Source organism: Xiphophorus hellerii, chromosome 3, assembly GCF_003331165.1.
Source record: "Xiphophorus hellerii strain 12219 chromosome 3, Xiphophorus_hellerii-4.1, whole genome shotgun sequence".
NCBI lineage: Eukaryota > Metazoa > Chordata > Actinopteri > Cyprinodontiformes > Poeciliidae > Xiphophorus > Xiphophorus hellerii.
The window spans coordinates 29,037,343-29,063,531 of record NC_045674.1 but is presented as its reverse complement, the minus strand read 5'-3'; the positions used below and the strand labels follow the sequence as shown (position 1 = coordinate 29,063,531).

General features: G+C 40.1%; 1 protein-coding gene across 5 annotated transcripts in view; it reads right to left on the bottom strand.

Moving 5' to 3' along the window:
* Positions 1–26,189, bottom strand: part of oxr1a (oxidation resistance 1a) — a 178,054-nt gene that overhangs the window by 2,071 nt on the left and 149,794 nt on the right. For 3 of the 5 annotated variants that reach the window (XM_032557795.1, XM_032557793.1, XM_032557796.1), the window contains 10 exons: positions 19,663–19,815; positions 17,501–17,685; positions 14,081–14,712; positions 11,992–12,157; positions 9,201–9,366; positions 6,030–6,110; positions 4,165–4,290; positions 1,518–1,670; positions 1,331–1,426; positions 968–1,041 (listed from right to left, as the gene is read on the bottom strand). In XM_032557795.1, the coding sequence (XP_032413686.1) occupies positions 968–1,041; positions 1,331–1,426; positions 1,518–1,670; positions 4,165–4,290; positions 6,030–6,110; positions 9,201–9,366; positions 11,992–12,157; positions 14,081–14,712; positions 17,501–17,685; positions 19,663–19,815 (1,832 nt within the window). Of the gene's footprint in view, positions 1–967; positions 1,042–1,330; positions 1,427–1,517; positions 1,671–4,164; positions 4,291–6,029; positions 6,111–7,727; positions 7,920–9,200; positions 9,367–11,991; positions 12,158–14,080; positions 14,713–17,500; positions 17,686–19,662; positions 19,816–26,189 lie in introns of those variants that run through there. The other 2 variants (XM_032557794.1, XM_032557797.1) reach the window with 2 other exon arrangements.

Genomic DNA, 26,189 nt, shown 5'->3' with positions numbered 1-26,189 from the left:
TCTGTAGAAGAGATGTGGTAAATCTAAGCTACAATTCCAGTTAGGAGGTTTCATCCGCTTAGGGATGAACATTTATCGTACTGTTTATCAGTTATTGGGATAAATGTCTCATCATGATATGAAATTTATGTTTTTGTGTTTGTGGGGCTATGATTGCGGTGTCATACAGCCATACAGCTAAAAACAGCAGTAAGAAATAGTTTTTAATCATAATTATCAACCAGCCAATCAGCTGCCAGACTCATGTTTGAAGTGATATTTTGTGGTACTCATTACAGTACCACAAAATATCATGACAAACCTCTTAAGTCCATATCAGCCACATCTACATTCACTCATAATGGAGATGAATGTTAACTCATTTTAGGTCTTAGTTCCTCTGAGGGTGGAATAAATATGCTCTAAATAGCTTCAATGACTTATAAAAATGGAGAATTGGGTGAAAAATATAGCAGTCCTGGGCTTAAAAATAAAATTACATTTTTTTTCATAGCAAAGTCAATATTAATGCATTTTTTTCTCACCTCATTTCCTTAAAAACAAATTAGAAATCACAGTGGCCACTGCGGGAGGCGGGGTGTACCCTCTATGAATCAGCAATCTGTTACAGCGAGTCTTATTTGTCAGATTAAAGGTACATTTTGAAAATAACGTTTAAGCAGGTATTAATATACTTTTCATTAAGCTTACAGTTCTGTTTGTAAAAATTGTTTTTTTTTATTGGTCTGATGTAATATTCTAATTTTAACTGCCATGTTTATATTAGCTATAAGTAGAAAATTACTACAGCAAATAGGAAATAAAGGCTTTCAAACATCCATCTGTGTGGAATTAATAAATGTATTTTTAGGTTCTTCTGGAGTCAAATTTCATTTTAAATTAAACCAAGAAGTGAGCAGTCTCATCTGATCACAGAACGAGATCATATTCAGTTCCAATAGTTCAGATCATCTGGTTTCTGGCTTACCTTCCTCCACCAAAAGCCAAAGAGTCCATGTCTCCTTTAATGAAAAACATGTTGTCACCTGTCCATTTGTATACCTGTGAACAGAGCAGGTGTTCAGCCGTGTTTTAGCTGCAATCACATGCAGAAGAACAAATCAAGATTTAGAAGAGAACAGCTCTCATTGGTGAACGAAAAGAGCTAAGATTTAGAAAAAGAACATAAAAGGTTTTGCATTTGTCCTTTGCTGATACTTTTTCATTTCAGGAAGTCTAACCGACTCCCTTTATTGTTACAAATCAAACCTCCAGTTCCTCTGAATAACTTTTAAAAAGGGGCAAAATCTTTTCAAATGTGACAGAGCATGACACTGACTCGACGCTGTACCTCAAACTCTGGATTGAAGGTAAAGAGGAAGGTCTCTCCTGTGCCGTAAAAGCCATCGCTGACTTTAAAGGGTTCAGATGCAAGTGCACCAAATACCTGAGAAAACACACAGAGGAGACTGTGAGCAGAGGCAGAAACGGATCAGAAATATTAATACGCTGTACAGCAGCACAGCTTTTCTGCTCACCTGACCGTCGCTGTCCTTAATGACCAGCAGGACCGGCGTGTCCTGGCCCTGCATGGCTCTGTACAGCGTCTTAATGCTCATGCCGTGCTTTGACGTGCCAAACGCCAGCGTCCAGGGGTAACCGATGGTCCGTGGGGGGAGATTCCTGGCAAGCTGTGTGTGTGTGTGTGTGTGTGTGTGTGTGGGGAACACACAGCAATGATGAAGGAATCATGACGGAGAAAAAAAGAAAAGAAAAAGACACCGAAGCAGTGAAAAGGCCACAGCCACCAATGCTCAATTACATGTGTGGTGACATTTTAACACCGTCTGGAGTTTAAAGCAGAGTAACAGCTTAGCTCAAAACGTGGAGCTCAGCCACTAGAGGAGGAAGAGGAGCAGGCCTTCATCAGAGAGACACACTGAAAGATGAACGGCGGCTGTTTGGACGGGGAGATAAAGCCGACGGACGTGGCGGAGGAAGAGGGAAGTGTGTACACTTTATTTCTAACAGACGCATAAAAACGACAGACTAGATTCTAGAGATGAACCAATCTGATATTAATATCTGTATTGGCCTGGATACCGAAAACAATATATAGATGAGGTATCGGTGGCAATGTGCCTGATCCATAAGGGCAGATCTGTTCAGTCTAATTCTATACTTTGTGCTCTGAGCGGCGTCATGCTATAATGCTACATTATATTTAGAATTCCTAACAATTTCTGAACCGTTTAGAAGAAATGTTGATTTTTACATGTTTCACCAAAGTAGTCAAACTATTGTTTTTGTCAGTTTTATTATTACTTATTTTATACTGGCTGTTATTCTCCTTATTGCTGAACACATTAAAGTTGTTTGACTAAGGTTGTGAAGCTATTGGTGTTAATCTAATAAATATGTAATTCAGTAAATTTATGTCTGTGTTTAAAAAGAAGAAACAACCAGGTATTTTAATCTAATTCAACAAGATCGGTATCACCGATATTAAACCTCAGATATCTGTATCGGTATTGAAAGTGGAAAAACTGGATGAGTCTGCCTCCCACTCTGCATCCCAACTACAGAGTGGAAATATTGTTACAGTTTTTAATCTTAAACGGCTCAAGAGATTTGCCAGTCTATGGGCAGTTTTATGTACACAGACCGCTTTAATCATTTTCCATTCAAAAACACTAATCTGCTTATATAGTTGCGTCTACATTTGCTTCACCAAGTAATTAGCCAGGTTCTTTAGTGTGTCTATGTAAGGACTGGTTAGGTGAAGGTGTTCCTGCTGAATGTCGTCACTAAGCTGCCAACAGCAGCTGGATTTGTAGAAGTACAGATGTTGCAGCATCTATTCCCCAAACACAACGATGAAACACAGCTGACTGAAGAACAAGGTTTTCACATTTTATCGTTTTACAAACTTACATGTATTTTATTTGAAGTTTTTGTGGTCCAATGAAATTTTTTTTAATAATATAGCTTAAGGTAAAGTTTAAATGATTTATTTATTTTCTGCCACAGTCTCTCAGTTGGACTTTGACTAGGCCATTCTCTTCCATAGAACATGGAGCATGTTAAGAGTGTTTGTTCAGGCAAATGCGACGGACATCCAATGGTTTTGTCCAAATGCTGCACATATTTTATGTCATTGACGTGAGACGTGCATCGTAATTCTGCCCCAGGACAATTACATTTTTTTAAGGTCAAATAAAATAAAACTGTTTAACATAAGGCCTTTGCTATTAGTTGCTTTGTTTCTTTCAGCTTCCTTCATCTTGTTATGATCTTGTGATGATACTGTTAGTGAATAACTTTAAAAACGATTCACGGTCGGCAGCATTAGTTCCGTAAACGGTGTTCTGCTGTGTGAAGTCAACTTTCTTCTGCTTTTTATTCTTCTCCATTTTGTTATTCTATAATGTTAACATCGTGATGCAAACAAATGAAAGCAGAAGAAAACTTAAAACATTCTTATGCATATGCAGGTTTCTTTGGGCTTGTCAGCCATTCACTCAGAAGTCTGATTGCTGCCACAGGAATCAATGCTTTCTGCAGGCGTCGCCAACTTAGAATTAAAATGCTTTGAGACCTTTTAGGTTTTATGAATGGAATTTAAAACCTAGATCGCTACAGAAATGCACAAATTTCAGTGGGCTGGTGATAAATTTGCACTTACCCATGATAGGCAAGTGCAAATTTACCTATCATAGGATGCAAAAAACTACCTGCCAAACTTGCTAGCAAGGACATGTTAGCAGTAAGTTAGCGTTAGCCTCAGCCACTTCTACTCACAGCCAGCAGAACAAAAATGTCTGAGTACGGCTTAAACTTTTGCCTGACAGAAAAGTTTCACGAGGAAAAAACATTACATGTACATGACTTAAAGTATGACTTAATGACAAAATTTGACAAAATTTAGAGGCCTGTGACCAATGCATTTAAGGTCAACTTGCTTAATTTTATATCTACAAAGTTTAGATAAGACTTTTTAAAGGATGAGGAGACCCTGCTTGAAAGTAGCCTAAAAGTAAACCAATTACAACTCTGTCTATTATATTCATTGTAATAAAGGAAATGACAGAGTGAAACAGCGAGTACACACCAAGCTATCATCACAAAGGCTAAATGCTGGTAACTTCCAGCTCGTAGGTAATGGATGTTTCATGCTTCGCAAACCTTTTCTATCTGGTTGGCCTCCAGGAGTTCGCTGGGTTCTTTGAGGTTGGGTTTGAACGTTTCCGGTTCCAGCTCGGCTTTGATCGATGTGTCATGCTTGGAGTTCACCTCTTCCTTGGTGGTGATCTACAAACAAACAACTGTTAGCGGTCCGTGTGCACTACGAAGCTACTTCCACAGAGCATAGACACTGACCGGGTTCAGTCGCAGCTTCACTACTTGTTCTCCATCACAACAGACAACAGTCAGGCTGCATAGAAACGTAGCAATCGACAAGTAACTAACCCCGGGAACAGAAAATCAACTATAGGAGCAGCAGATGTCCAGCTTTAAACTAAACTAACAATAACAATAAAACCATGCTTTGAAACTAGTTTTACTGCCAGAACCATAGCTATATCGTTTACTAGAATCACACTGTAAACTCAAGAATCTGATGAAGACAGCTGAATGTGTTGCTGCCTCCTTGCGACGCCAGATGATCCGGGCCAGTTTGGCAGAACAGAGAGCACAGGGAGAGATGCTGCCTGGGAGACGAGGATGCAAACTGAAGAGGAAATGAACCCCATGAATAATTTGCAACTCTTCAATTTCACTTTTTTTCCCTCCCTAACCAAAAGACCTGTGGAGGGTTATTTATCTTCCTCGATAACAGAGGCCGACTGTGGAGCACTTGGCCACCAGCGGCGGGGAACCATCTCCGGTTTCAGCCCCGATTCAAATCCTGCCGTCCTGCTTTGTCTCTGGACAAGATCCTTCATCCTGTAAGGGGAGTCTCACTCCGTCCTCTCATCACTGAGACAGACTCTCTTTGTGTCTTTGGTCAGTATTTATACCGTCTACATCCCAACCGTTCACACACTGAACAGCCCATTTCAAATACAATCACTAAACATCAACATTTACTAACTTATGAGCAACTGAATGAACAGCCTGTAACGCTGCATGTGTCTAAGAGGGGAAGCCTGACACGAACAGATAAGACTGATGTCACGTGAAAAGCGCACAATTTCTGCATCAAAGCGATAAACCATTTTAATCTTTCTGCCAGTGTAAATATAATTACAGGGTTCATACACTTCTCACACTGTAGAATTTAAGAACTTCTTCAAGGCAAGTTTTCAAACTTTTCCAGCAACAATAAAAACAAAAATGAACTTAAAAAGAAAAAGACTGTTTCAATCCACTATTAATGACATTTGTTACTGTTATTATTGATATCTTGTGGTAGAATTGTACCTTCTACAGCAGGAACAAAGTAAAATTAAATCTAACAGTTTAATGTTTTGAAATATCTGTCATACACATAACCTATACACCTAAAGTTGCAAAATCATCTCTAAAGAAAATATTCTAGCAAAGTGTTCTGGCATTTAGCTAACAGAAATAATTTCGATAATTTCAACTGACCAAAAAATTTAAGTTTGGTCTGATTTAACTTTAGACTGTGAGAAAAAAAACAAATAAAAGAGTACATATTTTTTTTTGCTATCTTTAAATATCTGGTTTCAACTGTAAATAACGCTTTCCATATTTAGGCTTTTGATCAAGCTTTAGATTGCACTTTATCACCAAATCATGCAGTTTGCATATCAAGCACTTTCAAGGACATTATACAGAAATCAAACACTTTCCAAACCTTGAAAACACCTTATTGTAATTCAAGCATTTTCAAAGAACCCTGTAAGTAATAATCTACAACTATTCCCACTACGGCGTCTACTCTCCGTATCTTTATTTTGGTGTGATTTTAGTTTTTTACAACGGACGCCTGGAGCGGGGAGCCTAAAGGTGGCCGTGTGGACTGGGGTGGAAGCTGAGCTGGGCAGAGCAGACAGAGGGGTAAGCAGGGCTGGTCAGGGCACCTGGAGTCGTTTGCAGAGCGAGCGCAGATCTTCGCTGTTTAGCGCATCAATCCGACGGTGGTACTCCGTCAGAGACACTACCTGGCAGCACAAACACAGGAACAAGTGGAAACATAAAAACTCGACTGCTTTTGTTTGCCGGCCATGTTGGGGGCTGGGGGGAGAAAAGGTGAGTCCTGAAAGAGTTAACCAGCAGAAGTAGTGAAGCTCAGTTTGCATACCCAAACTGAAACAGACAGATCGCCTCTGTTAAGAGCTGAGAGAGAAGAAAAGCACTTAGTTGTTTTGCATGTTTGTGCAACGCATTATACCTCACTACTAAAGATCCTGCAGTTCCATTTAAAAATAAGTGGGGAAAAAAAGTTGCACTGATGAGGAAGCACAGCAAAGCAGTGAGATCCTGAGTGTGAGAATCCTCTTCATTAACACACAGCAGCTGAGGTCAACGTAATGCAACAAAACCTGCTGGAGCGGTTTGTCAGCAGCAGCGCTGAAATCCAGACTGCTAGGCTACTGATCCAACAACCAGACAGCACCATGGAGAACTTCTAGCCTACGTGCTGATGAACAATCACAGCTGCCATAAATACACAAATTACATATAAAATAAAACTCTCACCACAGATGGTCGATAGAGCAATATTAGTTCAATAAAGCTTATAACGTGCTGAAAATGGGCAAAAACAGGATGTAGGATGGTCTGAAAGAGAACATTCTGTTTATTGCACTTCTATGTTTAGCTCAGACATCAGTATTTTTTCAGACTTTCCATTCAGGATCATATGTTTTAATGAGGTGAGAATAAAGCTCTGAATTGTTTTAATGGACACCTAATATCCAGCTGCTATTACACATCATTTTTGACCACCAGGCTGTTAAACAGCTTTCAGATTGTCCATCTGATTCAGCATCTCAGATTTACTTTTACCAAATGGTAAATACAGATGTGCTTAAGATCTTAGAAGTGCATAAGCTTTTTTTTTAACAAACATGTTGCTGTTATACACACATTATATATAAATTACATATTTTGGTAATAAAATATAAGAAAAATATTGTGATGGTTTAAAATGGTCAGAAAGGTGTTAAAACAAATGTTTAAATGTGCGGATTTTACTGTAGAAAATGTATATACCTTTTGTGATACAGTCTTACACTGTCTAAAGAATATGCTCTACTCTGTTGCTACTAATATACAACTTTTTGCTAAAAATGCTTTAAAGTTTTAGTCCATAATACATAATAATTATTGTTACTCTAGCTAAAGTTGTTTTGTTCCAGTTGAGTAATGAATATTTAACTCAACCAAGACAAACAGAAACAATGTCACAAAAAATAAATCTGTATTTTGGTAAGAGTTGTATATTTTAGACAGAAAGCAAGAGCAAACGAGCCAAGTCAAAAGTAAATGAGTAATGGGCTGTGTAATAACTCGGGACGTGTCACTACGGGACATTTTAACAGCTTACAGCGACTCACGTTGCCAAGAAGACCAAAACAGAGTCAATACAAACAGTAGTGAGACAGGAGCGGCTCATCTTCCCGTAAAACTGCCGCAAAACTCAACGGGCTAAAGACCCACCAGGCTAAATATGCACCGTTAGCACGTTAGCCTAGCGCGCTAACAACAACAACTGTCCATAAAGAAATATATGCCGCTAGAGGCTGAGAACATGAAAGAAAGCAGAAGCAACATACACAGGTGTACTTAGTAGTCTCCCGTGTCTCTTGGTCCTTCCCCCTCCTAGAGAACATTTCCTGCTCACTGGCTGGTGTTAAAGCTGGACAGTCACATTATACCTCCTTTAAGTTTCTCCGTGTCACTCCGAGACTAGCAGAGGGAGTTTGGCAGAAAGCCTGGGAGACTGGTCGACTGAAATAGAAGCTTCCCCCCACCACCATGACCCTCAAAGGGTCGCTGCGATGACTGAGCTCCAATGACGACACTGGACTGGACGGAAACCGGCATCCTATTGGTTAAAAGAGGAACTCCATCACACCCATCTCATAACCGACAGAATTTAAAGAGACAGCTACACCCCTGCCCCAGAGTGTTTTTAAACTGTCAGGTTGTCTTGTGTGTTAAAATGGGGATTTGAATAAACAATTTCAAGTTTAAAATATACAGCTGGATAAAAAAAAACTATGAAAACAACAAGTTTTTGCTTCAGGTTGCTAAAAAGTCCTGCTTCCGATTCCTATTTATTTATTTATTCAGATGTAGTGGATCATGTAGCCTCTGTTTGCCAGAAGTCTACAGACAAATCAGTCCACTTTGTTTCCTACATCATTCATTTTCATTAAAATTTAAATGCAGGGCACAGCCTCCGTCGTCTCAATTTCTCCCTACAATGAATGTACCCCTTGCATTAATCACCGGGGTGGAAACAAGTCTCGTTTGACTACAGAAGATCCTATCCTACTCAGCACAAAGCAGCACCAAACTGACCTGGAAGCAAAAATTTCAATCTGCAGTCATCACCATCATCACTTCCTCCCTAAACAGATTTTTTTTTCGCAAAGAGGAAGAACCCACATCAGTGTCACTTTCCCTTCACAGAGTCTTTCATAACCAAAAAAATGCATAAGTAACTCATTGTGGTGTCGGTCATTTGTCATTCAGCAACTGAAGGTGACAAATGCTGACCGACATTCGAGACAATCACACGACATGTGATGGAACTACCATACAGTGACTCGGAGGATTTAAAAAAAGAAATTACACAAACATGCAAAACACTTTGGTTGGAAGCTCAGAGAAGCACATTTCCAAGCAAAGCAAGTGACACATTTTACATAACTTGCAAAGTGATAAGAAAGTTGACATAGATTTACTACAACTTAAATAAAATAAAAAAATGCAGTGGTACGAAAACAGAGCAAAAATACAGAAGTAGAATACAAAACAGAGGCTTGACGGTTACAAAATTCAAATGGTGTTCAAACAAGATCTACACGATACATTCACAATATGCACTGCGTAATGAAAGCAAATCAATTATTTAACATTTAACTTAGCATTCAAATGAATAGAAAACCTAGGACATACAACTTGGGTTTCACAGGATATGGATTAAACCAGAATAGAACTGTAAACTTAATCCATATCTGTGAGGTTTGATACAACAACAAAGATGAGGCTCTTGGCCATGTGAGGAAACTTGACCTTACCTCCCACTCCTTCACATTAAGGTCGGTGATGGGCTCATCATCGGGGGTTTCTGCTGCAACGTTCTTTTTGACCACCATGAACCCGGGTTCTTGTCCCATCCCTCTGACTCCCTCGCCGTACATGTCCGGACTCCATTGCATGAAGAACAGATACAGGTGCTCCGATCTGAAAACGAAGCACACGGTGAACGTGCAATTGCTTTAAATGCTGAGCTAATTTAAAAAAAATAGGAGGAAAAAAACTGAACCCAGATACAATTTTAATGTTTAAAGCTGGAAATAAACAGCTGAATGCTATTAATATTTTTGCATTGTGACTTAATGAGTTGATAAAAGAAACATTATTAGTTATTTAACAAAGATGAAGCCAAAATTAAACAGCAAAGTTCAGAGCATCAAATGCTTCAATAGCAAAGAGAACCACTTTTAGCAAAACACCAACCCTGAGTGTTGGTACACGCTGTTGGTGCTGACATGCTGCTTGGTTTCTGCGCATGTCCCAGAAGACTTGAGATTTATTCTGATGCAGATTTGCAATCTTGAGTTATGCTGCCACATTGTTTTCAGAGATAAAAACAATAGTCTTTCTAGAATTGTTTTGTCATAAGCTGTAACATTTAACATGCTAGCAAAATGAACTTTCTATCTTAGCAACTAGGAATGCACTGATATAAAACTTGTGACCGAAATAAATATCTGATATTAATGACGGACTATAACTAGATTCGGATTTTTCTGGCTGATTTAATTTAATTTAGTTTAGTTTCACATGTAAGTATTGATTGATTGCAAATTACCCCAAATTAAGGAAATCAGGGTCGATTTATTGGTTGGTGCACCTTTATTAATAACCACTATTATCTGTAATTTTCTTCATATGGACATTATGTAAAAGAGTTTGTAACCATTGTGGAATCTGTTGTGTATTTCTGTACACTTGATATTTAATTTTATCTTAACATGGAAACAAAAATTCTATTCTCAGACAAGGGAGGTCAAATACACTGTTCACATTTTCTCCAATATACGTGAAGAAAGAGGACAAAGGACAAAGAGGACAAATGCAATACTGACTCAACTATTACCATTGGAATCAAACACCGACTCCTATTGGTGTAGAAGTTGTAAGAACCCTTTGTCATCTGGAAGGTCCTCAGTGTTCCACTTTTTAAGTCTTACAATTTGGTTCTTAATATGATCTAAGTAAACTACACACAGAGCAGTGGAAAGCTGTGTTCAGGGTCACAGGTGAGCGTGGATCTTTCAGTTGCCTCTCTCTTCACTCACTAATGACACAACACTAAGAGACACATCTCACAGGTCGCCTCCCATCTAGGTCAAGCTACAGCAGCCTGTCTGAATAAACAATGCCACGAAGGATTGTTGTGGCAATCTGAAAAATTTAGGATCATGTCCCAACACACACGTTGGCCTTCTGTAATCAATTATCTGGAAAGACAGGTGAGGAATAAGGAGCAGCGTCAGATTTTAATGTTAGCTCTGATTCTGCCCCTGTCTTTGTTTGTTACACCCGAGAGAAACGTGCATTGCAGCAGGTTTGCTATTATAAAGTGGGGACAAGCAGAGATGAGCTTTACCTTCCAAGTTCATGGAGAAAGATGAAGAGTGGTCAGCGTCTTATGAAGCAGTTACAGATGGAGACTTATAGAAAAAAAATACAGGGCTGCTTGATTGAATGTGACTTTGTGATCTTTGTACATTATGGCAATGACTATATCAGCTGAAATTAACATTTACTTTCCTTGCTACTCTTCCTTTTCCAGTAACTAAATGTCTGCATACCTTTCCTTCAGCGCTCTGACCTGATTGGTCAGATGATCCTTATTGGATGAGGGCATCAAGAACAGCAAATGCGGAGCCATGTGGCTAAATGTGTTATCCACAAGCAGAGTTTTAACATATGGCAACGGATTTACAATGGCTGCCTACCAAACACTGAATCTAAGCTATCAAGATTGTGATTCAATATATTGAATGTGCTTTAGGCAAAAGTAATTTCCTAACATGGGATTTGTTGTCTACTGAATACCGACTCAAATTAAATGTTATATTTTTCTGCGCGAGATTACAAAATATGGATTTATTTTAAAACTTTTCACACATCTTTTATGTATACACTATTTATGCCTCTACAAGAAGTACCTGATATCTATTCTGACCACAATTACCAGCCTGAGCGACAGCATGTGTAACTAACTAAACTAACTTCGACACTAAATCAGCACAGTGCTGTATTACATTAGCTCCAAATCTGGCTTCAATGAATGGCTTTTTAAATGAAAGTAACTTATCAAATTAAGCCATTAGTGCAAGTGGGAATAATTCTTCACATTACGAGGACTCGTGTGGAAGCAGACAGTCACTTATAATGCGTCTCCCTCCTGTGTGAAGAGCTCCAAATGTAATTTCGAGTACTGCTTACTTGGCAGCGGAGCACCAAGACTGGCTGAGCCAACTTGGAAAAACTCAAACACAAAACGACGCCAGGTCCATAGTTTATGTTTAGCATAGCATTCAGTGCAAATCATGTAGTTTATGATCACATCTGTTAGCATGTTTTAGGCCTCGGAAGTAAGCTAAATGAGTTTGTCACATATTAAAAGGGACTTGTGCTGTATAAGAGGGACAAATCCAAGTGTGGGGTGGTTGTAAATTCCTTCCATATCTTACGATTTTCTCTAATATTAGCGCGAGCAAACGTCTAGGATTTTAAATCCTGGAATTTGACCCAACATGCGTTCGGCTCAGGATTGCTGGCCGTCACACTGACCTCTCCTGTGGCACGGCAAACCAGTACTCGTTTTTCTTGCCCTGCTGGGCGTACTGCTGCATGGAGGCGCTGGCGTTGGAAACAAACGTCTTCTTCATGGGCTTCCCCACTCGCAGACACAGGAACTTGTGAGAGCGGTGCTGCCTCCTCTCAGCAGACCCAGTACCTAAACGAGACAAGGACATGAATACAACCTTCAAGTCTGAGCTTATAGTAATATATCCTCCCCATGCTTCAAAGCTGGTGGTAAAGTGAAGTTAATCTACAATCATATTCAATAAATTAGTGAATGAGTTCAAGTATTGAGAATTCAATATTTAGTTCATAATTAAAGTACCTCCAATGACACTTCAGCGAAAATACTTCAACTCCTTTTAATTTTCTCACATTTTGTCAGGTTCCAACCAGAAACTTTACTCTGTTTGCATTAATCTGTGAATGCCATTAATGTAATAGATGGCGTAAATGGAGTACAGAAAGTATCAGAGGCCTTGTCAAAGGTCACAACCCCTGGAGGTTGAAGGGGAGGCCTTGCATTTCTTTAAGATTGATGTAGCTTGGATTCAATGTTGCCATTTCCTGTGTGGGCCTTGTGAATGTGTTTCCGAATAACGGGCCGCTCAGCGGTGCCCAGACATCTGCGTGGGAATAATCACCAAACAGAATTCTGCCTCTCACTTTTTATGCTTTTTATGCTGAAACGGTTTCTCCCTCCACGATGAACGTGGAGGGAGAAACCGTTTCAGAATCACAGTAACGTCTAGAACTGCAGCGGCTTTTAGGTGCACTGAATGTGGCAGACGGAGACTTTTATAGTTTGCTGCTGTTTGCGGCAACAAATTGGGTTATGTTTCACTGCAGAAACACCATAACGTAATTACTGATTATGACTTTGTTCCACACTGTATATCTAATACTTTCCTGAAGTTCTGTAGAGGACGCCCTTTGCTTTTTTCTGAAGTATGAAGAAATGTGCTACAGGCAAGACTGAGGGCAAACAAACACTGTGGGATCAGCTGAGTCAATAAGGTACGTGACATTGAACATAAAGACAGCAGTGACCCATTTTCACTGCTGTGAAATTTTATTTAATTAAAATTAAATATGTGTATATTAAAGGTAAGGCCCAAGTTAGTTATTAAGCTTCCAGAAATATTGCTCTAAAGTTAGTTTATTTGTTGTTTTTTTTGAACCACTTTTAGTCAAAAGGTTCACAGACAGTGCTACTTAATACGTAGAGAAACATTGACTTTTGGAAGTGCATTAAGAATTACAAACAGTTTTAATATGCTATTTAAAAGTAGTTCAACCTATATATCTGTTTAATTCCTAACAGGAAGACAGGGTTGTTTTGAAGCAATCTGATTGGCTGACAAGCGTTTTAGCTTTGAACTACACTGCCCCCTATGGGTTTAGCATGTTTAAAACAACGCTCAATGGCAGAATTTTGCAGGTTAATACAGACGAAAACGTTTTGGAAACCAATCCTGCGAGTACGATATATTTTTTTAATGTGTGGCGGACATACAGTATTTGTTGTTTTTTTTTTATAAAGACTACGTGTATACAAGGGCTTAGGCCATCACCTTCAAAGGAGGAAGTGAAAAATCAAACCAGATAAATTCTGCCTTGGAATGTGGGATTTACTATTTGTATAAATAGCCATAAAAGCAGCAACAGAAAAGGATGCGAGATATAAATAAAAGCAGCCTGAATGCTGTCTCAGACAGCGTTTTGATGTGGGATTTATTTGTTCAGAGATTTCCCTCTGGGTGCCTTGTGTACGTTTGTGGCATTGTGGCGTTTGATGGGCTTTAGTTTATCGCCCGGGCCACCACGGCTGGAGATCAAAGCGCCACAGAAAACCCGTCGTAAGGCCAGGGACGCTTCTACGACGCCGATAGCAACGGCGAGCGTGCCATTTCCTTTTGTCTTTGTATTCCGATTGCCCGCTCAGAGGCAGAGTGGAAACAGAAAGGTTATCAGAGACCAGAGAGAAGAGGACTTGATTGGCTCACTTTGATTGGCTTCAATCAAAGGTCCTTGCATCTGCAGCTTGGGGTAAAAATCTCTCAGGAAGTGTGTTTACCCTCAGAGTTCTGTGTGTTGTCCTGTTGCATGGACTCTGCGTTCTCCTTGTCCTCCGTGCCTTGTTGCATAGTGTCTGTTCTGGAGACGTCGGTCTCCTGGTTGGCGTCCGGCTGTTGGCTGGCAGGGACGGAAGTAGTGACTGAGCTTTGGGACCCTGGGCGAGGGGCACTGCTGCTGCTGCTGCTGGGCCCCTGGGTCTGGCTAGTGCTGCTGCTGGTGGTGTTGGTGGGTGTGCTTGGTGGCTTCTCTACACTGTGCTGCTTGGGCCCCATGGGGGCCTGGGTGTCATTCACCGTGGCAGTATCTGGTGGATTGTCCTCTGGTTTCGTGGTGTCTGGCTCCTCCGGCGGGCCAGCCGGGTCGCGGGTGCTCGCCGCCGCGGCGACAGTCTGCACAGACTCCGTTGACGCGCCGGACGATTTGTCCTGGCGGAGGTCCTCGTTGGACGCCTGCTCCTCCTCCCGGATGGGGGACAGCTCCGTCTCGGTGAAGACGTCCTCGGAGATGGAACCCTCGGTGCTGCGCGGGAAGGCGCCACCGCCTCCGTTGGGCCCCTGGTCCTTCAGGCGCTGCTCCGCTGGGTCTTTCTGCTGGGATGGGTGTCTTTCAGCTGGCAGAGGCTCCAGGTCACTGACAACAAAAGGCGGAAAAGTGAGACGGTTAAGAGGAACCTTAACACAAATTTGAAGAGAAGAAGAGCAGAGGGTGCAAACCGCTCAGCGGGAACAAGAGAAAAATGGGATTTGTTACGACACAACCAGGATGATGTTCAACGGAGGCGAAATGTCTCTAGGGAGTGTACCTCGGTTTGTAAATAGAAAACACCATGGGAGACTCAAGACAACGTCCTAAATGAATAAATCCGATAATAGTGACCTTTGAGTTGGACCTTCGACTTTTGAAATGATCTGTATTCAGGGAGCAAAAGTAACCACAGAACAAAGAAAATTAGCAGATTTTGCTTCAAAAATCTAAAAGTTTTGAAGCAAAAGATTTTGCTTCAAAAATCAAAATCAAAAATTTTGAAGCGGATTTGTCCAGATTTGAGCAACAATACAGTTTAACATACATAGCGGCATGTATAATACAGTATATCAACCAGAATTCCATAATTATACTTTTTAGTTTTGCTGATAAATATTATGCTCTGAAAAACCCTTCAAATTTATCCACATTTTGTCACATTACAACCACAAACATCCAAAAATATTTTGGGGGGTTTTAGACCAACAAAAACTACTATATAATTGTAAATCAGAAAGAAAATTCTCTCAACCGTAATTGTATTATTATTAATCGAAATGGAATGCATAATATTGAAAGTGACAGAATTTTCACACTTTAATTTTCTTCCTAAACATAAAGCAGACAACAATGAGTCACTGGCAGCCAGCTGCCCACCTAAATAATCAACCACACAAAGCAAAAGAATAAATAAATATAAATTAAATAAAAAGGGAGTGTGCAAAACATGTCCACACAATGAGTCTGTGCAACCAGCTGAAATTTTGCTGAAATAAAGCTGGGCTGGTCCACTGGTCCACATGATTTTTGGCACATTTCAGACGATTTTCCAGATTTTAGCAAGTTTTACGATGGGACCGAGTCTCTTGTCTCTAGTTCAATATACAGGGGGTAATGAGAAGAACTTAACACTTCCCAACCAGTACTGATACGATTGCTGATTGTACGAGTCGCATGAAAATCAAACTTGTTTTAAATTCAGGTTGCCCCTCCTGATCGCTCTGTTGAAGTGGCGCCATGAGCCACGTTTACCTGAGACGTTTACTACATGTCATGGTTAAATTTCACGTTTCAGACAACACTAAATTGCTAATTTAATTTGTGTTGTCTTATGATATCATATTCCAAATTGAAATAAGTACATTGTCAGTCATTTCACTGGTTTACAGGAGCTTTCTGTCCAAATGTTGAGTTATATATGAATCTCGTTAGATGTGCAAAGATGGTGGAGACAAAATACTTGCAGCTCTAACTGGAGCAAACGATGGTTTTGCAAATGGTTTCCTTGGAGAGGGCTGAACTCAAATGCACGCCACACTTTTAAGATTTTCAAAACAAAATCTTGACAAAAAAAATGCTTAAATCCATGTATAATTTTTGCCTTCGCAGTTGTGACGTCACCTTCATTCTTATTTAAGAGGCTTCACACACTTCATAGCTCCACTTGTTGCCCAGTGTCGTGTTCAGTAGGACACATGCAGAAGGAAAAGAGGTCAGGCGAGAGAGAAGGACAAACAGAAGACGCAGACGCTGGGTCTCAGCTGGGAGAACAGCTGGACCTGGCACAGAAACCTGCCATTAGCTACACTCAGCCAGCTAAACACGCCTCTGTCTCTAAGGAAGCTGGCAAACTGCGGCTCATCCTGCCGTGTGCTGTTCGTCTCTGTCTTCAGAGGCACTGAAACAAACCCAAGATAAAATAAACAAAGAATAAACATGGGAGGCCTGTAGAAGGTCCTTGTGCTGCATAATGAGGTGAGAAAGCACACACACTTCATTAACCTTGGTATAATTGCTGTTTCTTCTTCGCGTGGGGGGAAAGAATTAAAGAGTGGTGCATTGTGACGTCTGATCCTGGGTGCAGCAGAGAACGATGCTGATTAAAATGAGACAGAAGCTGCGTTTTCATTGTGAATGTGCGCAAATCTTTATCAATATTCTGCTGATGTTGAAAAAACACAATTTTGTAATTGCGGTTAAATAAGAATTGACATTAAAATCACACATGAATAAGTTGTTAAAAATCATAGCAATGACGGATGTAAACACTTACATGATATATAGTCATAATTCAGTCATGGCTCTAGCCCTGATCGTCTATCAGCCATCAGAGGAGACGTCGGCGTCTTAATCAGACGTTTTAGCTACACCACCAAACTACGGGTTGTAGTTGATGATTTTACAGAAGAGTTATGGATTCAACACGCTGGAATGACACAACTTTTTATGAACTGTGTGATGCTGTGAGAGCTCTGTTCTAGCCAGCTGCATGTCGTCTGTAAAAAAAATTAAAAAATAAACCGCCATCTTCCTACTACTTCCTGTCGTCGTCTTCGTCGTTTACACCGGTAGTAACATCTGGCTGTTGATCACGTGATTTGTGTGATGCAAAAAAAACTGTTTTCATTGCAGTTTTGCACAATACATCTCATTTTCATACGGATGAAAAACCACATCCTCCTAAAACCTTTTATTGAAAAACTTTTTGGGTTTTTTGGACATTATTTAATTAAGCAAGTTTATTTTTGTAGTTTCAATGTTAGGCGATGGAGACGTCTCCTCGTCTTGCTGGAAACACATCTGACATCACGCAGCTCATTTCAAGAGTTTAATCGTTGTTCTCACTGACACAGGTGTGCTAGCACCAGAACGGAGCAGAGGAAATGGTTCTTACTCGGGAACTGCCTCTCTGATCTTCGGGTCGGTGATCTCCTTGCAGACGGCGGCCGACTGCACCTCCTCCAGGGGACACATGATGCCGTACTCCTCGCATCCGTGGGCCTGAACCAGCGGATCCATGCGGTGGGGGTCGAACATGATGTTGTTGGGCGTGACCAACAGCACCCCGCTCACCGCGCCCTGGGAAACAGAGAGGTAAACAGATATGAACCGCCTCGAGTAAAAATTCGTCGCTACATGTTGAATTTTAGTGTTACTGGGTGTTTTGGGGACCACAGAGCGGAGCGGTCATCCGGACACACACGCTCACTCTGACAGAGCTCATCTGGTTTTCAGTGTTGCACATGCTAAAACCAGAGCTAACAGCCACTGAGTGGGGGCTGGACTGAACGCATGGTCAGAGTTTAAAATGCAGAGAAATTACTCACGGTTGTGGCTTTTTATCACCAGCTAACGATTTTGTTAAATAACAAATGAAGCTACAGTTTGTTTGAAGTCATTGCAGACCTATTAACAGCCATCCCAACTGCATCCAGCTGAAACAAACAGCTGCTGTCAGGCTGCAGACAAGCCGCTCTGAAATTATTCATGGAGCTGGAGTATTCTCTGTTCTGCTCTTCTACAGAAAGGTCTCTTCCTGTCTGAAACAAATGTTAAATTGAGACAAAATTTTGAAATAAAATACACTGCTCAACACTGGATATCATTTAGCTCTGTTTAGTTTTTAATAACTTGCTGCAGAACAACTTTTTTCCCTATTGGCAGCTCTGATGTTGCTACATAAAAATGTAATTTAATTTAACAAATTTGATGAAACTGAATGTGCACTACATTCAGCTGAACAGCTGAAAACTAACATTTATAGAGACATTTATTTCTCTATAAATGTCTAGATTTAGACATTTATAGAGAAATGTCGAAACCCAGTAAGCTTATATTTATGAGAAAATAAAATAAAGTTTAATGGTTTTAGGAGAGGGGTATGTCCAAACTTCTTGTTGAACGGGCCAAAATTGTCAAGTCAAAAGGACTACTGGACCAAAAAAGAAAAAGAAAAAAAAAGGAAAATAAGGGAAATTTTTTTTTTTTTACTTGCTCCACAATAAACTAAGCTGGAAAACTTTAATTAAACCAATAATCTCATTTTTCTTTGGAATTGGATGTGTAAATATTTGCAGATCCAAAACAATAAAAGGTTTTGAAGGTTTGTCTCCTTAAAAGAAATGGGTCCGCTTTGTAGACTATTAATTCAGGGTCTCTCGTGACAAATGATCACATTTTGTATCAAAAAAATAAATTTTAAAAAATTAAGATCACTTTAATTGAAAAGTAGATACAATAACAAATGTTAAATAATTTTAAATACTAAATACTTTAATATTTAATATGTACGAAACGCTGGATGCCAGAGAGATCCAGATGGTGCTGGAAGGAAAATCTCTGGACCACTGAGATATTCAAAGACTCTGTAAATACAACGCTGTGCAAGTGGGACTGGCCTTTTGAAAGCCTTTCAGTCGTTTTTATTCCTCCTTTTGACAACGTGAAAGCTGGATGAAATGTTTGAGCTCCAGCAGACATTTTTAAATCGTCACAGTAACCTTTCAGCTTTCAGTGTTTCATGTTTAGCCGACACCCCCTGTGTTGAACACCACAGTGGATGAAATATAAAACACACAGTGCTTCCTACATTGTGGTTCCACGTTTTCACCACTAACAGAAGCCACACTACATTAAGGCTGACTGATGTCTGAATAAAAAGATTTTCCGCCTCTTTAAAGTCTCGACTTCGCTGCTTCTTCTGATCAAAACCTCACTCGGCTCCATGATGGAGCGACTTTCGTTTTCGTCCTTAAACATTCTTTGCGGTTTTGTTTGACTATGATAATAAAACATTTACTCTTTAACCTGTGTAACAACTTAGCACTGATTAATGGCTCTAAGCTGTTTCTGTAGTAAGGCTTTAACATAAGCTCAGATATTAAATGTGTTTAGTGTCTGCAGCTGGCGGCTCTGCAGCTCACTCGCTCTCTTAGTTCAACACCAACAGACCCGCTTTCACCCACTTCCTTTTCATCTAAGGAAGTGGGTGAAAGCGGTTTCTGCAGCTTTTCTGCGCGTCACGCTGCCGGCTGCAGCTGCCTGCCGTTGTCTCACCATGCCGTCGGTGATGTATTTGCAGTTGATCTTGAGGAACTTCTCGGTCAGGGCCTCCTCCTCCTCGGAGGTGGATGAGACCACTCTGGACTGGCGCAGAGCCGAGAACACCGGGGGGTGGACGCCTTCTGGTCTGGCGGAGGCATCGGACTCCTGGAAGCAGAAGGGAAGGGAAAGTTTATGTTTGTGTTTATCGAGATCCTCGTTAGAGTCAGCAGCATGCTGCATCAGAAGACAGATTACATTTACAAACAGAAATCATATTACAGAGGAAGTATTAAAGAAAGACAGACCTTAAAATAAGAAAATAGATTTCCCGTACATAAAAAAAAAATGCTGTGGTTGAAAGTGGGGTAAAAAAGAGAGGAAGGAAACAAAAGATATGTTTTTGTAATTTGTTGCACAAATAGAGGCAAAAACTCTTAAAGGAAGAGGAAAATACACACTGCAAAAACACAAAATCTTATCAAGTAGTTTTAGTCTAGTTTCTAGAGCAAATATCTTAGTATATTTGAAGTTACACAACTAACAAAAAAGCAACTTTTCAATAAGATATAGCAGCTTTTTTTAAGTAAATAGTTTCTTAATACTGATTAAAAAATATACTAGTTTCTCTTGGTAGACTATTTAATTTATAACTAGACATTTCCCCAGATCTCCAGGTTATAAAAAGTTATCTGTAAGTTAGTTTTGTCTTATTTTATGTGTGCTAAGATGTTTGCACTAAATACTAGAGTAAAAACACTTGATAAAATTTTGTATTTTCAGTGGAATTAGTATTCGTTTAATTAATATTAAGAAACTATTTACTTAAAGCAAGCAATTATCTTGCTAAAAAGTTATCTTCACTGGAAACTAGACCAGAAATACTAGGTAAGATTTTGTGTTTTTACAGTGCAGGCACAAATAAAAACCTCTAAATAATTTACAACTAAACAAAGTACAAAACAAAACAGATAAATCATGAACTCTGGGAGGAACCCCCCTCCCCGCATGCCTCGGTTCATTTGATAACACACAGCGTGACTAATTTGCGTCTCATTTGATCAAACTAACGTGTTCGAATCTCTAAATGTATTACATCTTTTTCTGCACAGACGTACAATCTAGTTAAAGGAAGCCAGCGAAGAGCCAAAAACAATGAGCATCCTGTGAGGCTGTAACGAGCGAAAAACATTCAGACGAGAGCGCATTAGCATGCCCTCGAGTCAAGGCTGGACTGCTGGGCTTCGTTTGGACTTATTACGCGCGTTTAAATCTGGCTGCCCTGCAATAACAAGCTGCAGATGAAACCAACAGCTGTATTATTTATCAACTATAATAAAATAGTATTACTTTAAATAGCTTCAATGAAAAGATGTCATTTGGAGTGCGAGTTCTGCCGCCCCCAGGGTCTTCTCAGATGACTTTTTTTGTTGTTGTTTTTGTTAAAATCTGTGGAATTAGCAGTGTTCAGCCATCTTTGATTCTTTCTAATCTCTTCGTTGCTATTTTAAATATTTTTGCATTTGCTGAGTTTGTTGTTTTGACTGCTTTGCATCTCGCATGGAGATTTTGTCTCCTCTGGTTCACCTATGCAAAAGATTTGGTCCAGGGGAAACACAGACTTCCTAACCTGCTCTTGACATTTACACCCATTTCTTCCACAACTGCGCTGAGGTTAAATTTAACTAAACTGTACACGTACCTAGCTTGGATTTCTGTAGATTGCCATGCATGTGAGGCAAAGATTCACTCTGATCAATTGTAGTTTGTTATTGTAGCATCACAGAATGTGAAAAAGGAATGGAGGTATAGATTTTTTTTATACGACATGTATTTAAAAAGTGTTTTGAGTGCAGTTATAATACCAAACCACCTCTTAGACATGAGGACAAAAAGCATTACGAAGCACTGCTGTCACTGCTACCTTCTATACCCTATGGTAACGCTGCAGACGGTGTGTGTGCTGCCGTGGAAACACAAGGCGTGGCCGGGCAGTGTATCTACCATGGCATTGTTGCCATGCAGTTGACAAACTGTCTGATGTCTGTCCACAAGGACACCTGCTGGCATGACTGACTGAACACCAGTCGACAAGATGGAGTGTGAATCGGACTGAACGGGACAACAAGAAAAAGGTCTGGATGTAAGATACAGAACAATGAAATAGAAAGGCAGAAACAGACGATACAGTTGTTACCACAGACAAAGAATACAGGGGGAAAAAAAGAGAACCGACAGCAATGAAAAGACATGATTTGCAGAAGGACAGAAGAGAAAAAAAAACACCTCAGGACTGTGAGATCTGTGTAGGAGTTTCCATTTGGGGATTTGGTCATGAAGGACATCAGGGCGTAGAGGAGAGAGGCAGGAGAGAGCTACAGTAGCAGTGAAGAGCTGAAAGAAGAGAATCTGAGCGTATAATAACTGTCTGCTGTCCTCTTGACTCCAACCCCTACGCCTCCCCCTCTCCGTCTCCCAGCTCAGCCGACAAACTGTCTGAAGCTACTAACCCACACCGACACACTGAGCCTAGACGCTGGCGGCCTGGGAAGGCTGAGAGGGCTCGCCCATGAAAAACCTCAGAAAATCGAAAAAAATGACGGACTGAAGAAATCTAGAAGAATCAGCTGAGCATTAAAGCAGTAAGAGCAGCAAAAAAAAAACTGCGTCTTTGATCAGTTGACTATCCTATTGTTACTGACATTAAGATCAGAGCTCCGACTGCAGAGTTTAAACAGCTCAACGAGCCGCACAGCTGCACTTCACTTTGAGCTGTGACTCATTCTAATCCAACCTTGCACTTCTCAAGTTCAACAAAGAAAAGCGGAACAGACTTTGCCACCAGCACACGTGCGGCAAGGCACCTGCATTTAACCGAGCAACCGCCGGCGTCCAAACACGTCCTCCCTCACAACAGAAACAGTCTGGCATGCCCTGTCATTAAGTCTGGCACCTCTCAAAGAGGGGTGTTATGTGTTGGCAACAAAATAACACCCATCAAACATCCCACAGTGTCCGCTTGAGTGGATGGCGAAGGCACACTTTCTGCCAATCAGCTGCGAGCCGTCCACAAGCCATTAACAACCATGAAATTCATCTCAATAAATGACAAAGGGAAGAAAACAAAACTCATCACAGTCAATGGAGCTGGTCTGTTTCTCTTTATTGAAGGATTGGGTCTATGTCAGACCCAGCAAAACTCTGATCCAACCAGAGCCATGTTTGTGTCTGAGATACCAACTTCCCATTTTGCCTGCAAACTGATCAACTATCTGATTAGTCACCAAAGCAAGAGAGGTGTCCGCATGAATCCCAAGATGTAGAGCAAGGCCTGGTTTGGATATCTTAGCTATTGCAGAAACTACCGCTGGCTGAAGTCAGCCTGTTAGCCCAACCCGTCCCATGTGTGTTACTGGCAAGGAATGATGTGTGTGAAGCATCTATTCCTCTGATCCTGCCATGTTTTTTGCGATTACTGAGACAAACTGCCAGCAATTGCTACATTGCAACCTCAGCCCAGGAAGTTAGCTCACAGCATCTCAGGCCACGTTTCCATTGACAGTATAACTGCGCAAATTAGAATTATGGAAATAAATTTGCATGATAGAAACAAGTCAATTGAAAAAAAAAAACCTCACATTTTTCAAATAAAAAATGTTAGCGAAATACACCAATGTTCATATCGACATTGGTGTATTTTGGAAAACTGCAATGGAAGTTTTCGAATCACGTGAGTCATGCCAGCTTATATACAGCAGCAAGGCACCTATTTGTAGACAAGCTGGCCTCCTTGGACAATGTGCAGCTGGCGCCAAAAGACCTCTCACAACATTGTTCATCAAAAGTTGACATTATCATTCAATGTGTTGAATCCATTGCCCTTCTTTAAAATAGCCTACTAGAGTTTCCCATAGCCAGTTAATACGTAGTCGCGCCAACGCCTCAATAAGACGTTGATGTTTACTCTGATGTCTGACGATGAGTGCTAGTGGTGTGGCTGAAACATATACAGTATATATTTCATGTAACCGTTTACATCCGCTGCTACTATAATTTTTATTGACTTTTCCTTTGAACAAGCTTATTCACATATTTTAATAGCATTTTTTATGTAAAGGAAACAACGGAAGTGCAAAATTGCTAACCTTTTTGATAGCAGAATATCAAAGAAATTTTGATATTCTGACAGTGTGGTCATTTGTAATGGAAAAGACATCATAAATTAATGTTTTGTAAAAAAAAAAAAAAAAGATAATAAATGCTTTTCCAAACAGATAAGTAGGACTGCTCCATCAGATTGAGAATTTGCCTCAAGAAGACGACTTTAAGTGGCTTGTTGTCTGGGTTATGAGTGTTGGATTTGGGTTTTCCATTTTTTCACATCAAAATGGAAGATGGCTTGGGCATCTGATTAGGATTTCTTCACAACACCTCGGTTTGGAGGTTTTCTGGTCATGTTCCAAGGGTATATCTAGCTTGAAAAGTCCTTGGGATATTTGATTAGGAGGCGGAGAAGTTTCTCTAGGAGATTGATGTCCATGTTGCCCTACTGGATCCAACACCTCAGACAGGCAGAACCTTGTAGAAAGCTGGATAACTGTGAAAGTTACAATCATTTCTACTGGTATTAAAAGCCTTTCATTGTCACAAACAACTTCTAATTAAGCCTCTCCCCACACAGTGCTAAATACCTAACCAGAGTTCATGCCCTCTGCTAAACAGCAGCTAGTTCCAACAGCAGACTCGCAATGTGAGAATATATGCAAATTAACTCTTGTCCTTATATGATTTAAGTGACTGATTTAATCTTTCCAAGTACACCCCAGGGAAAAAGTCCCACTTAATGATTTAAAGTGTAGGCTTGCTACGATTGCTAACAAGCTCCAAGGGAAAAGTGCAGCTCACAGATCAATACAGCTTTAGGCGCCACCGCGCCAAAAATACTTCACATAAGACGCAAATATTGCTTTTCTGTTTTGATCACTCAATATTTGACCAGCGTTTGTCCTGCACAGGCCTCTGGCACCAGCTGAGAAAATATTGGATGCCTCCTGAAAGCCTCAGAGTGGTGCTGAGAGGTGGAATACTGAACTCACCTGCAGCTTTATTACATCCTGCACACTAAGCCCCGTCTAGACAACCAGAGCGGTAAACATGGTGGGGGAGGATGAAAAGGAAAAGCCCAAAGAGGGAGATAAACTAAAACTCAGTCAAGATAAACAATCCTCTATTCTTGGAAAGAAAAGGTTTAATTTTATAATGGATTTGCATGGTGGTAATTAACTTTTGATTTAAATTCGTTTTTGTTTTTTCAGCTCCGTCACGGAAGAACCGTGACTCCAGTAATGTTTATTATTTCTTTCACAATTGGTAACTGTATGATGTTTTCATTATGTCAATCACTTTAAACTGTCCTGTTGCTGAAATGTGCTGGACAAATAAGCTTGAATTATGTAGACTCTTTCTAATAAACAACTGTCTTCCTGATCCTGTTTTTCATTAATATTCTCTAACAAAACTCTTCACAGAACGGCTGGATTTGTAGAATTTACATTAGACACAAATGGACTTAACTTACTCAACATGGAATTTCTTTAGGCAGCTGGTTGCATTGGATTTTATTAAAATGTGTCAGAGTAACAGAGAGGTTAAATCCAAATGTACGCCACTATGTTCAGTTTTCACTTATAAACATAATTTTACAACCGCATATCTTTTCCCTTACAGGTCAGATATGTCTAGCTAATGGAACATATTGAGAAAATGTTCAAGTGGTACGACTACTGTCGCTGCCGCTGCATCCCATGCTATTGTAATTAAGAGTGCACTAATAATTTTAGGGAATTGGCAATCGGTCAATACTTACATGTGAAAAAGTGAAAATATGAAAGAAGACTATAGAAACAATTAAATTAGTTAAATTATTTTAGTAGTTTGGACACCATTGCTCAATCAGGCTTTATCCCAGAAAACTTGCCAATCCCGGTGGTCAGGCTGCCGAGGTGGTTCACCATGTTTTTGCATTAAAAGATGCTAAGTAGACAAGAAATGTAAAAATATTACTGGGTAATTATATGTTACTGGGAAACATCGAAAGTGACAAGCTATTTAAACCTACAACTAGTCTTAAAAACAACAAATCAAAAAGTACAATTAAAAAGAAACTGTTTTAGTTGCTTGAGTTTATGGGACGAGTTTGTCAGATCGCCGCGCAATCTGACAAACTCAGGTCAGTCTGTGTCCAGTTTTAGTGAAAGGAGGCGTGCTTGAGCTGCGCTGAGGTAAACTTCAGAGATCAAGCAGCGACAGCACACGAGGCAATGTGCAGAGACGCCAGCTGTGTGATTGGCCCGCGCTCCCGACTTTAAATGCATCAACTATAAATCTACCTTTTAGGAATAAATCTGCTCCGCCAGAAACGTTCAGGGCAACAGAGACGCTTACAAAAACAACAACAACAAAAAAAAACCTAAATGCTTTTTTATCAATTTATTTTTAAATTATTTTCTTAAAAACAAAAAGAAGCAATGCTTGAAAAAAAA